Here is a 13911-nt window from a genome sequence, read left to right on the forward strand (position 1 = left end):
GTTTTTTCCCTCCCCGTCTCCCCAATAGGTGGGGATAGGATGGCTAGAATGCGCAAGAGTTGTGTATTTTCCTTCCCCAGGTCAGTGAGGTTCTGGATAATACTCTGGCAGGTTAGGTTCTGGTTAACCAGTTTTTCCTGAGGGCAGAGCTTAAGAACAGAGTGACCAGTGGCTTCAAGTGCTAGAAAGCAGCTTTTGTATCTTTGACAAAAGTTGGACTAGAGGCCATGCTGTAGAGTCTCAAATTTTCCTGATTTAGTTCTAAGTCCCATGACCATGACTTCTTTTAAAAATATTGTTTTGGTTAAGACTGTTTTGTATACCTTCAGTAATAATTAAGTACTTTCTGTGTGTTTAATTATTTTGGGCATTCAGAGATCAGTTAGTCTCTCTTGCTTTCTGGTAGTTTGTATTATAAATGGAGAGATTCTTGAGCTTTTTTTTTAATTTTTGAGGAGCCAGTGTATAATTTTTATTTTTATTATCCTTAGGATTTACAATTCCTAAAAATCACTTTTGAGATTTATTTCCCTTTCAGATACTAAAATTGTTTTTTCTTTCTTTTTTATCCCTAGCAATGTCTCAGGCTGTGCAGACAAATGGAACTCAACCATTAAGCAAAACATGGGAACTCAGTTTATATGAATTACAACGAACACCTCAGGTAATGTAGACTAAGATAACAGGGGAAATATGATACATATGTAAATTGGGATACATTTTTAGAAAATGAAAACTTGAAAGAACATAACAGTAATAATAAATTGATATACAAGTAGTACTGACTTGTGTATATTTGGTTGACACTTCATTCATTCATTCAACAAATAATTTGAGTGCATATTCTACAGGTCCTAAGCTAGGCACTAGGTGAAATGGTGAATAAAACATGTAGCACTAGCTCTTAGAATTTATAGACATTAAACAGATAAACATCCATAGAATTATACCTTGAGAGATTGGGTAAAGGAAAAGTCCTCAGTGCTGTAATAAATAATAACTGGGGGGAAGTAGGGAAGACTATTTTCAGAAGGTAAAGATGGGGAAGACTGGGGGTGGAAGCAGGGTTGAAGGAGATAAGCATACTTACAACTGATCTCATTTTAAGTTGGTGATGCCTATAAGACAGGCAGTGATGCTAACTAGAGAACTGGACTAAATGTTAAGTTTTAGAGATAGTCAGCACATTTACAGCATGTGAATAGATAAGATCGTCTAGAAAGAGAGGAGGAGAGGGCCCGGATCTTCATCCAGAGGAGCTTCAACATTTAGAGATTAAGTAATGGACAAGGAGCCAGCAAAGGAGACAGGGAAAAGCAAGGAAGAGCGAGAGAAGGGACAAAATCTATGAGGAAGTGTTTTAAGGAGGAGGATTCAGTTATTGTTTTCAACAGTATTCAGAAGATGAATAAGATGAGCATTACAAAAGTGTACATTAGATTTGGCAATATGTACTTGGTGATTTTTTCAAGAGATTCACTTGATAGATTGTGCTGCTATGTCGAAGGGGGAAAAAGTGAAAATGCATAGGCAATTCTTCAGAAAAGTTTGGCTCTGCAGTGGAGCAGAGAAATGGAGCAAACACTGGAGGGGGACATAGAATTGGGAAGTTTTAAATTTCGTTTTGTTTGTAAGGAGAAAGAGCTATGTAGACTCCTTCCACTTCCCTTGTTCAACATTCCCCTCTCCTCCCCACCTCTCCACCCTTGACAGCTCTAAGGTGCATCATGCACGTTTCTCTGTGCAGCAGCTCTATGGAGATACTACTCTGGGCTGATTTAGTGGAGGAAAGTTGGCTAAAATCTGAGAGCAGATAGAATAGTCAAACGAGTGATACACTTGATAACATAGGAAGGAATGTATTTTCAGTAGGAAGAGGTATACTTCCTCCTTATAGGAAAGAAGATGGTTATGAAATTTGAGGTAAGGTAATGTATTGAATGTTCAGGTGGAGAAGGTCTGCAGATAGAAGAAAAGGTGTACAATAGTGTAGTGAAAGGAAAAATGAGTTTGTTAGAGAAACCAATTACTGAGCAGTATTGAACACCCATTTGAGTCTGGTGAAAGTTTTAGTGATACCCGTCTGGTTGTGAGATTCCCCCCGTCTTATCCCCACAGTGCTGCTCTACCTGCACAGGTACAGGCCTGGAGAACAGGGTTGGGATTTTGTTAGGCAAGTTCTTTCTAAACAGGACAGACTTACTAGCTGAGTCATCATCATTCTCTTTGATTATTTCCTCATCAGAGGTTATAATCCCTAAATCAGAAGTTTGTGTATGTATTAAAACTAAGTAAAATAAAATATAGAAAGTGCTTTATATAGCGAGGCTGAAACATGCAGACACTTGATCATAGTGATAGTTATTGTAAATGTAAATATATTTTACTTGCGTTCTTCATGGACAGTACCTATTATTTCTGTCTTTCCTTGTGGGGTCACCAGTCTTTGACCCTTTAGAGAAAGCAAGTACTATGGAGAGGCAGTAGAAACAAGGGAGTGTCACTAACATGGGAAGCTCCTTATTTTTACTTGCATCTTCCTTTCCAGTAGTTACCGAATCTCTTTTCTTATTCCATAGGGGCCATATTGGTGGCTTTTGAGCTAGGTAATTTGTTCTCAGTGCACCTTGTAGGAAGAGTGGATAGTGGTAGGAAGAAGTAGGAGTCACTAGTCTCTCTGCAGCTGGGAGATGTGTACATTGGAACTCCAAATGCATTTTATCACATTTTTTAGACATGACAAATAAAAATACTTCAGATATACTATGGTTTAAATCAGTTAGCCTGAGAACCTGACCACTTTGTGTAAAATTGCTTTTGTGGATCAAGACTTTTTAAGTTCCAAAAAAGTGATTTTAAAATGAAATAGTTAAATTGTGTATCAATTAGAGAATATTTGTATTGGAATCTTAAAATCTTTTTAATAGATGGCATGAAATGTATAACTTACAGTAGTCCCCTCTTATCCACGGGATTACATTCTCAGACACCTAGTGCATGCCTGAAACCACAGATGGTACTAAACACTAAATACCATGTTTTTTTCCTATACAAACATACCTAGGGTAAAGTTTAGTTTGTAACTTAGCCAATTTCATGGCTAGAAGATTCCTTCTTACTATAGATCTTAGTAACCTCAGCATATGATATTGTCTATCCTTATTGAGAACTTTCACCTTTTTATTTAAAGAAAGCACTTTATGGCTTCTCTCTGTCATATCTAAATTGCCAGCATCACTACTCTTGTGCTTTGGGCCCATTAGGAAGTAAAATAAAGGTTACTTGAACACAGCTCAAGATATTGAGACAGTTGATCTGATAACTGAGAAGGCTCCTGTCGCCAACGTAAGGGTAGCTTGTGTATACAGTGGGGATATGCTGGACAAAGGGCTGATTCACCTCCCAAGTGGGATGGAGCAGGACAGCATAAGGTTTCATCACATTACTCAGAACAGTGCACAATTTAAAACTTCTGAGTTGTTTATTTTTGGAATATTCCATTTAATATTTTCGGACTGTGGTTGACCATAGGTAACTGAAACCTCAGGAAGTGAAGCCACTGATAAAAAAAGGGGGGGAACTATATTATCAAAATTGTGTAATTCTGAAGACAGAAGAAACTTGCTCATTTTGCAGGGTAAAGAACGATGTCAAATAGTTATTTAGAACCACATAACTGGTTAATATGGCTAGAACTAAAACCTAAGGTATCTGATTCCTAATTCAATGCTTTTTTTTTTTTTTTACACCAGGATAATTTACTCCTAGTTGTCTTTTAGATACATTAATATATTATCTTTAGCATTAAAATAAAAGCATTTATATATAACGCATTGGTGGGGGCAGTGAAAGGAATTGGGGGACATTATAGCCGAAACAAGATTGGCTGTGAGCTGACAGTGGTAGTGGCTGGGTGATAGGTATGTACATGTTCATTTTTGTCATTCTTAATACTTTTGTGTATTTGAACTTATCCACAATAAAAATATAGGTAGCGTTTAAATTTTAAATTCCCTCTTTTACAGGAGGCAATAACGGATGGCTTGGAAATTGTGGTTTCACCTCGAAGTCTACACAGTGAATTAATGTGCCCAATTTGTTTGGATATGTTGAAGAACACCATGACTACAAAGGAGTGTTTGCACCGTTTTTGTGCAGACTGCATTATCACAGCCCTCAGAAGTGGGTATGTTGAAATGAGTTATACTAGGTACTTCAGCTGTACCAAGACAGTGCTCTATGGGTTTTGAGAAGTACATACTCTAGAAGTATTCATTTGAGAATTGGAAATTTTTCTAAAGTCTAGGTTTGAATTATTGGAGTATCTTTGTTTTGAAACAATTCATTTTATACATTTTTCAGAAGCTTTATAGGATGCCTATTTGTTTTGAGGAAATGATGAAGCCATGGTTTTTCTATTTAAGTATACAAAATGATATCCTTATGAATTGTTTTAATAAAAGAATTGATAACATAAATTAATATAGGTGGTTATTTTTTGCTTGTATGTCATGGGAATGAGAAAGGGGAAATTAATATTAGGAAAAGAGTTGATTTCTATTTCTAAAAGTGGCTATAAATTATCATTGGGGATAATCAAATTTTTCCTTTGACAGTAGTATAGAGTATCTGAGGTTTTCAAAAATCTTGCTTACCCAAGATTAGTCAGATTTTTAATAAAGTTTAAGTTAATCAGTTTAAATTTCTGTGACTTCTTAAAGATATTAGAATAAAGATAATGTAACTATTCCAGAAGCTAGATATTTTTGTCTTTAGCCTAAAGGTACTGGCATTGTTTACATTGTTTTTCCTCTCTTTTTATTTAGCAATAAAGAATGTCCTACATGTCGGAAAAAGCTAGTTTCCAAAAGATCACTAAGGCCAGACCCGAACTTTGATGCACTCATCAGCAAAATTTATCCAAGTCGTGATGAGTACGAAGCTCATCAAGAGAGAGTATTAGCCAGAATTAATAAGCACAATAATCAGCAAGCACTCAGTCACAGCATTGAGGAAGGACTGAAGATACAGGCCATGAACAGGTATATGGGGAAGAAGGTGGCCATTTTCCTGAATACTTTACTAAATATTGAATTTATTAACAGCCTTCATTTTGAAAAAGACAAAATACAAAAAGTAATAAATAGTAGTTCTGCAAGATTACATTTTCATGCAAGTGTGGTATATGCCTCCAGGTATCTTATATGCCTGGGTTTCCATTTAAAACACTAGAACTTTTGAATACCCTTTTATAACCACTTCTCCTTCCACTTACCTACTGTTCTATTTATCTTCTTTTTATAGCAATACTTCTTAAAAGAGTTGTCTGTGCTCACTATCTCTACTTCTTCCATTTCTTTTTGAACCCTCTAGTCAGACTTTAATCCCTTGTATCACTCTTATCAAAAGTTACCAGTGGTGTCAACATTGTGAAATCTAATTGCTGATTCTCAGACCCCATCTTACTTTAGTAGCATTTTACAAATTAATTTCTCTGAATAATTTTCTTCTCCCGGCTTTCAGGAGACCATATTTTCCTGGTTCCCTTTGTATTTTATTAGCTATTTCTTATCTGAAACTTACCGTGTATAGACATGTACTGAACTTTTTTGTTCTTACCCTCTATTTTTCTTCATTCTTGCTCATTTCAGTTGATGGCAACTCCATCATTCCACTTGCTATCTAGGCCACCATTATCTTTCATTTGAAGTACTGAAAAATCCTCATGAGTGGTCTATATACTTTCCACGCTTACCCCCACATAATCTATTCTCAGCACAGTAGCCAGAGTGATTCTGTTAAATTGAAAGTCAAATCATGATTCTCCTTTGCTTTGAGGTCTCTAATAACTTCTATTAACATTCAGGTTAAAAGACCTTGGCTTCTAAAACCCTACATAATTTGGGCACCTTCTCACTCCCATTCTCTTTTTCTCTCTGACATCTAATATATTCAGGCCTCATCATTTTTCAAAGTAGGAGATGCCAGTAGAGTCCCATCCATGTCTAGTTCTCATCTTGGCTGAACTTCAGAGTCACTTGGAAAGTTTTTAAATCCTAGGGCTTCAGGTAACACCTCAGGCCAACTAAATCAGAATCTTTGATTGGACTCAGGCATCACTATTTAAGGTTTCAGGAGTGGTTTTAAAGTACAACCTTTAGTCTGGCTAGTGTTGCTCAGTGGTTGAGCCTTGACCCATGAACCAGGAGGTAACCGTTGGAGTCCCAGTCAGGGCACATGCCTTGGTTGCTGGCTCGGTCCCCACTAGGGGGCATGTAGGAGGCAGCCAATGGATGATTCTCACTCATCATTGATGTTTCTATCTCTTCCTTCCTCTGAAATCAATTAAAAAAATTTTTTTATAAAAAAAAGTGCAACTTTTAACCACTGGCTTAGAGGTTAAACTCCATAAAACTCACCTGAAATTGTATTTAGTAAAGCAAAATAAAGTATTATAATTTTTAAAAAAATTTAAATCAGTTTATATTCAGTATTATTTCATTATTAGTTTCAGGTATACAGCATATTGTTTAGACAATAATAAACTTCAGAAAGTGTCCCTCCCCCAATATTTCTAGTACCCACCCACCTTTCATCATATATAGTTATAAAATACTAAATTTTGAATGTATTTATTTTAAAAGTTACACAGTTCTTTTTTAAAAAAATTAATTTCTTTCTCTCTCCCTTTCTTTTTAGAGAGAGAGAGAGGGGGAAAAGGGAGAGGGGCTAGGGAAAGATAGAAGAGAAACATCTGTTGGCTGCCTCCTGCACGCCCCCTACTGGGCTTTTCTAGAATTTTCTAGAATTCTAAAGTTCTGTAAACATGCTTCAAAGGGGTTCATTAAAAATGCCTAAGTACATTTTCTGCAATGCCTTTTTGTTTCTTAACTAGACTACAGCGCGGCAAGAAACAACAGATTGAAAATGGCAGTGGAGCAGAAGACAATGGTGACAGTTCCCACTGTAGTAATGCATCCACACACAGCAATCAGGAAGCAGGGCCTAGTAACAAACGGACCAAAACATCAGATGATTCTGGGCTTGAGCTTGATAACAATAATGCAACAGTGGCAATTGATCCAGTAATGGATGGTGCTAGTGAAATTGAGTTAGTGTTCAGGCCTCATCCCACACTGATGGAAAAAGATGACAGTGCACAGACAAGGTAAGTGTGCGGGTTAGTTTTAGATTATCTGAATTCAGGAAATTTAATTGGGAGTTCAAGGCAATTTTGCATAAGAAAGAAGGGCAATATTTGCCATCCAGTTGACTGTCAGGGTTCATTTGGATATTCTTGATGCCTAGGTAGTTGTTTTCTTCCTCCATGCTTCCCATCCACACTTGGATATCTGAAAGGAATGACCTGACCCTCCTTCCTAGAGGAGGGAGAAAAAAGGGTCACTTAAATTTCTTAACAATGATACTGGGGTGCCAATAAATACCAGAATTCTTGCTGGTGAGGATGACACTGTATCTCAGCTTTCTGCCTGCCATTGAGTGCAGATAAACATCAAATATTTGCTCAGTGAGTAATTGATGAGTATACCATACTTTAAAAAAAACCCCAAGATTAGCACTTTTTTTAAAAAAATATATTTTTATTGATTTTTTACAGAGAGGAAGGGAGAGGGCTAGAGAGTTAGAAACATCGATGAGAGAGAAACATCGATCAGCTGCCTCCTGCACATCTCCTACTGGGGATGTGCCCGCAACCAAGGTACATGCCCTTGACCGGAATCGAACCTGGGACCCTTCAGTCCACAAGCCGACACTCTATCCACTGAGCCAAACCAGTTAGGGCAAGATTAGCACTTTTATGCTCAGTCTTAAACATCAAAAATTGATGAATTTTTTATTTATTTATTTATTTTTTAATATATTTTATTGATTTTTTACAGAGAGGAAGGGAGAGGGCTAGAGAGTTAGAAACATCGATGAGAGAGAAACATCGATCAGCTGCCTCCTGCACATCTCCTACTGGGGATGTGCCCGCAACCCCGGTACATGCCCTTGACCAGAATCGAACCTGGGACCTTTCAGTCCGCAGGCCGACGCTCTATCCACTGAGCCAAACCGGTTTCGGCATTGATGAATTTTTTAAACAATAAGCAATTGGTCATATTCTTGCTGCTGTAGACAGCAGGACTTGATCATTGGGTTGAGATGTTTGTTCTTTTTCCTCAGTACTGTGTATATTTTTTGTATTTTTATCATTTTATATCACATTTTTATGGATGCTTTTGTGGCCTGGTAGATAGTCTGCTTTCAATAAGGAATTTTTAGATAATAGATGATTAAATTTCTGATACTATTTTATCAATAATAGAGACATTTACATTTTATAGAAATGTATTAGTCCTGTAATCACATTTTCATTATTAATTTAGAAATGAAATTTCTAATGATTTATTTTTCCAGATACATAAAGACTTCTGGTAATGCCACTGTTGATCACTTATCCAAGTATCTGGCTGTGAGGTTAGCTTTAGAAGAACTTCGAAGCAAAGGAGAATCAAACCAGATGAACCTTGATACAGCCAGTGAGAAGCAGTATACCATTTACATAGCAACAGCCAGTGGGCAGTTCACTGTGAGTATTCTATAATAATACAAGTGTAATATGCTAATTAGACCAGACGACCTTCCAGACGAAGCTGCAGCGGCGGAGGCTGAGCCCCTTGCACGAATTTCATGCATTGGGCCTCTAGTTTAAAATAATAGGCCATTGAAACTGGAAGTGAATTAACCATCTGAGAGTGGCCAATGGTGGGGTGGGGCCTAATAAAATGGCGCAGGACAGGATCCTGACACCCCGAGAGATAGAGAACCAGGGTAGTTAACTTTTTGATATGTTTTATGAATAGTATAAGTGACAAGTTTATCCTAAGCTTTTTTTTTTAAAGGTGGACTTTTAATAATGAGATGGAATACTATCCTTTGAGCAGTTTTCATAACTCTTTCTCTCTTATTGTTTTAGGTATTAAATGGCTCTTTTTCTTTGGAATTGGTCAGTGAGAAATACTGGAAAGTGAACAAACCCATGGAACTTTATTATGCACCCACAAAGGAGCACAAATGAGCTTTTACTAAAACCAATCTGGATATTGAACTTTTTTTATAGCCTATTTCTTTATTATTAAAGATGTATCATCATTACTTTTATGGACAGTATCTTGGATATGTTGTTCAACTTTCTTCCTGAGCCAGCCTCGTTTATACTCTTAGGATCTTTTCCCCTTAATTTAAGATTTCCTTTTTGGAAGGGACTACAGTTATTCAGAACCTTTCTTTCCTTTTAAAAATATAAGTAGTATGTCTTTACAAAGTATGGTTTCATTTGGAGCACTCTTTGACCCAGGAATTTTCATAATTTTGGACTCTCTTTAAATCTCACCTGAGAATATGTTTTATTGATTTCTATAAAGAGAAGAAGGGAGAGAGAGAAACATCAATGTGAGAAACATCGATGGTTGCCTCTTGTATGTGCCCTGACTAGGGTCGAAGCTGCAACCTAGGTATGTGCCCTGACTGGGAATTGAACCTGTAACCTTTTGGTGTATGGGATGATGCGCCAACCAGTTAAGCCACTTGGCCAGGGCATGGTTCTGTATTCTTGAGATTCAGTTGGCCATCTTTTTCCCTCCCCTCAAAAGTTTAGGCCTTACAGAATGTGAAATAATATGTATTTTGACTTTTCTTTTTCCCTGGAGTCTTGTATGTTTATAGTTTTCTGTATAAGCTGTAGTATCTTCATGAAGACCAAGGCTCAAATTTATTGTGTTCAAAAATCAGTTCTCATAGGATTATTATTTTCATGGTCTTTTCTTCCATAATCTCTCTCTGTCTCTTTTTTTTTTTTACAGAAAGGTTCTTTATGAACTTAGTGTTCATTGTCATGCAATGTTATTTTTTTCCATTTCTCTCCTACTCTAATTTTGGAATTTCTGATCCTGGGAAAGAATCAAACAAAATCTCAAGTTCAGTGAGAACTTGGTTCATTTACAGATTTCACTGAAGAAAGAAATATTATATTGGTCTTATGTAGTCTCCAGGTATATATTTAAAGAGGTCTTTTTTTGTATTAGTTCTGTCAGTGCAGTTCCTTTATTATGTATGTTTGATGATTTTCCTATTAAAATATCAGAGATATGGAGATATTTTGCACTTTAGCCTCGATGAAAAGTACAAGATATGTTCAAAGCTTCCCCAGTTTTTTCTGTGTTGATAGCTATGTAAGTTAATAACATGGCATATGAACTAACGATATGGGAGAAAATGTTTGCTTCTGTTTGAAAAATGTGTTTAGTATTTTGGGTTGCCATATATCAGTTTATAAATTTGGTGCTTTGCTAATTACACTCTAGAGAAGCGAGTTAACAGAGCTTAGACCTGCCTTGATATGTAGTAAAAGATAATTCTGTAGAAGGATGTCAGCCAGGAGAGTAAAAGTCATTGTCTTCTTAATTTAGTTTTATATTGAGGGACAGTGTTCAGCGTTTGGACCCAGAAGGCTTTATGATGGCAGGTCAGAAATAAGATGGGATTATGTGTTATTTTTCATCCCTATTCTGATTTCTGGTATATTTTCAAGTTTGTATTATCACAGTATTTACAAAGACATGTTTGCATTGAGAAATGGACCCTACAGGGTTTTTGCCAGGGAGGAGACAGAACCATAACTAAAGTCTTATCTAGATCTTAGTACTGTTTATCTGTCATTTTTGACATTTTGGGGCCAGCTTGAGGTTTTAAATCTTCAATCCAATATTAAAATGTAAAGGCTTATTCAATTTTTTACCATTTTACTGAAAATACTTAAAATCTGTTTTTATAGTTTTTTTGGTAAACTGTGCCATGAAATTTGAAAACCATGAAAAGTCACGGGAACTTTTGTATTCAATTACTTTTTCTGTTGTAATGTTACATTGTATAGACTATCAGTGCATGCCCACTCAATATAATCCTGGTTTTGTGATATAACTGTTTAGATTTTATTGGTGACATTAGATTAGTGGTTGCATTAAATAACTAAATTCTCATTGTGATTATTAATTGAAATTTTGTCTTTAAGCAAAAAGTTATTTGTGAATATAAGCTTTGTGCTTAGAAAATGTATGTGTTTATATTTGCCAGTTTGGGGGTGGATGTAAATTCTGCATCATTAGTGAATTCATTCCGATCTGTAGTCTTTTGCAAAATATAGTTATAGATATTTGATAGATATTATAGGTATTTGATAGAGTATTGAGTGCAGTGTTGTATGTGTGTGTGTGTGTGTTTGTGTTTTGGGGGTAGTATTGTTTATCATTACTACCAACTGAGATTTTATAAAGTATTATCTAAATAAATTCTGTAACCACCATCTGTGTTGAGGAACAAAAGGCTCATCAAATGTGGTCAGGCCTTTGGATACATTATCATTTAAAAATTTACTATGGTAAAATACATATAACCAAATTTACCATTTTAATTTTTTAAATATACAGTTTAGTGGCATTAAGTACATTCACAGTATCATTTAACCATCACCACTATTTCCTGAACTTTTTTTTATCATCCCAAACAAACTCTGTACCCATTCAACATTAACTCCCATTTCCTCCCCCCACTCTAGCCCCTGGTAACCTCTGTTCTACTTTCTCTCTTTGAATTTGACTATTTTAGTCACCTTATGTAAATGGACTCATAAAATATTTGTTCTTTGTGTCTGTTTTATTTCATATATTATGAAGTGTCATCCATGTTGTAACATGTATCAGAATTTCATTCCTTTTTTGGCTGAATAATATTCCATTTTATGTATATAAACATTTTGTTCATCTGTTGATGGACACCTAGGTTGATGGACATTTTTTGCTGTTGTGAATAATGCTGCTGTGAATATTTTGTGTGCGTATCTGTTCAGGTTTCTGCTTTCAAATCTTTGGGGTATATAGGAGTGAAGTTGCTGGATTGTATGATAATTCCGTGTTTACTTTTAGGAATCCGAAACTTTTACAGAGTGGCCATAGTATTTTACATTTCCACCAGCAAAGTACAGCAAGGATTCTAATAGCTACACATCCTCACCACTCGTTTTTGTCTTTGATAGCTACACTAATGGACATGAAGTGTTATCTTATTGTGGTTTTGATTTGCCTTTCTCTACTGGCTTGTGATGCTAAGCATCTTTTCATGTGCTTATTGGCAATTTGTATATCTTCTATGGAGCAGTATTTATCCAAGTCTTTTGCCCATTTTTAATTATTTTGTTTTTGTTGTTGTAGGAGTTCTTTATATATTTTGAATATTAATGATCTGATACATGATTTGCATCTAGCTTCTTATTCTGTGGGTTGTCTTTGCACTTTCTTGATAGTGTCCATTGATGGACAAAAGTTTTAAATTTTGGTGAAATTCAATTTGCCTTTGTTGTTGTTGCCTGTGCTTTTGGTGTCATATCCAAGAAGACATCGCCAAATCCAATGTCATGAAGATTTTCCTGTGTTTTCTTCCAAGAGTTTTATAGTTTTAGCTTTTACATTTAGATTTTTTATCCATTTTGAGTTTTGTATATGGTGAAAGGTAAGGATTCAATTTTGTTTGCATTTGTTGAAAAGACTGCCCTTTCTCCAATGAATAGCTTTGGCAGTCTACTCAAAAGTTAATTGACTGTATGTGAGGGTTTACTTCTGGGCTCTATATTCCATTGGACTATATGACTGTCCTTTTGCTAGTACTGTTGTTGGAGAAATAAGTGGGCCAGATTTTCCTGTTGCTTGTGGGTATGGGTTGGCTCTTGTGACATTTTGAGAAGATGAATTTTCTAAGATTCTTATTGGTGTGGACTTACATTTCTCTGGTTGCAAAGTCGTATGCCTCTTTAACCCAGTCCTGAAAAAGGTATAGGTAGGGGTCAAGCAGAACATAAAAGAAGGCCAGTGTCCAGAACTTCCGTTCCATGGTGGAGCTGGTTTGATACAGCATTAGGCTAAAGTCCTTTAGTCCATTGTGTGAAGTCCACATGGCCGTGGGCCTCGTGGGCGAATGCAGGGTTGTGCACACCATGCAACAGGAGTCTCAAGAGAGTGAACTTCCTTTGTCTAGGAGTCTAAATATTCAGGTTGTGTGCCCTATTCTGGCCTCTGACTTGTTCCCAGGTGTGACTGGCAGGTAAGCATCTTTCAAATCACTCAGACATTATTGGGCATGCATCTAAACTGCCTTTGTCCAGTCCCTTCCTCCATGGTCAGCAGGGAATAGACTTGGAGAGTGTTAAATTACAGCTTTCTAGCTAAGCTGTATAAATGGCATGTCTGTATTATCTAGTCTTCTCTTTATTTCTTTTCTGTAAATAATAACCAAGCTATTACAATGGTGTCAGTACCATACTGTCTTCATTACTATAGCTTTGTAATAGTTTTACATATTTCAATACTCTGAACCCTATGAGGAAGACAGTATTTCCCTTGTACATTTGAGAAAACTGAAGCTTAGGATTCTGACTTGGATAACTAAATACAAAATAATTAAAATGCCAGATGAGAAAAGGAATCTTTTTTTTTTTTTAATCCTCAGCAGAGGCTATTTTTCCATTGATTTTTAGCGAGTGGAAGGGAAGGGGAAAGACAAGAGGAAACATCGGTGTGAGAGAGACAAGGATTGGTTGCCTCCCACACGCACCCCGGGGATCGAGCCTGCAGCCCAGGTACATACCCTTGACTGGAATCGAACCTGGGACCCTTTAATCCACAGGCTGATGCTCTAACCATTGTGAAAAACCAGCTAGGGCCCTCATGCAGGAGGCAACCAATCAATGTGTTTCTCTCACATTAATATTTCTGTCTTGCCCTGCCTCTTGCACTCTCTCTAAAAATCAATGGAAAAATATCCTTGGGTATGAGGATTAAAAAAAACACGCAAAGAAAA

The 13911-nt window shown here is 36.4% G+C and overlaps 1 protein-coding gene across 1 annotated transcript; it reads left to right on the plus strand.

The window, feature by feature from the left end:
• The first annotated feature begins 555 nt into the window (after positions 1 to 555).
• Positions 556 to 9174, plus strand: RNF2 (ring finger protein 2). Its single transcript, XM_005856664.2, has 6 exons — positions 556 to 664; positions 4026 to 4186; positions 4827 to 5042; positions 6896 to 7168; positions 8422 to 8593; positions 8981 to 9174. The coding sequence occupies exons 1-6, from the start codon at positions 578 to 580 to the stop codon at positions 9080 to 9082; spliced, it is 1011 nt and encodes a 336-aa protein (XP_005856726.1). The 5' UTR covers positions 556 to 577; the 3' UTR covers positions 9083 to 9174.
• Positions 9175 to 13911: the final 4737 nt, after the last annotated feature.

Source organism: Myotis brandtii, unplaced genomic scaffold (genome assembly GCF_000412655.1).
Source record: "Myotis brandtii unplaced genomic scaffold, ASM41265v1 scaffold104, whole genome shotgun sequence".
In the NCBI taxonomy this organism is placed as follows: Eukaryota; Metazoa; Chordata; class Mammalia; order Chiroptera; family Vespertilionidae; genus Myotis; species Myotis brandtii.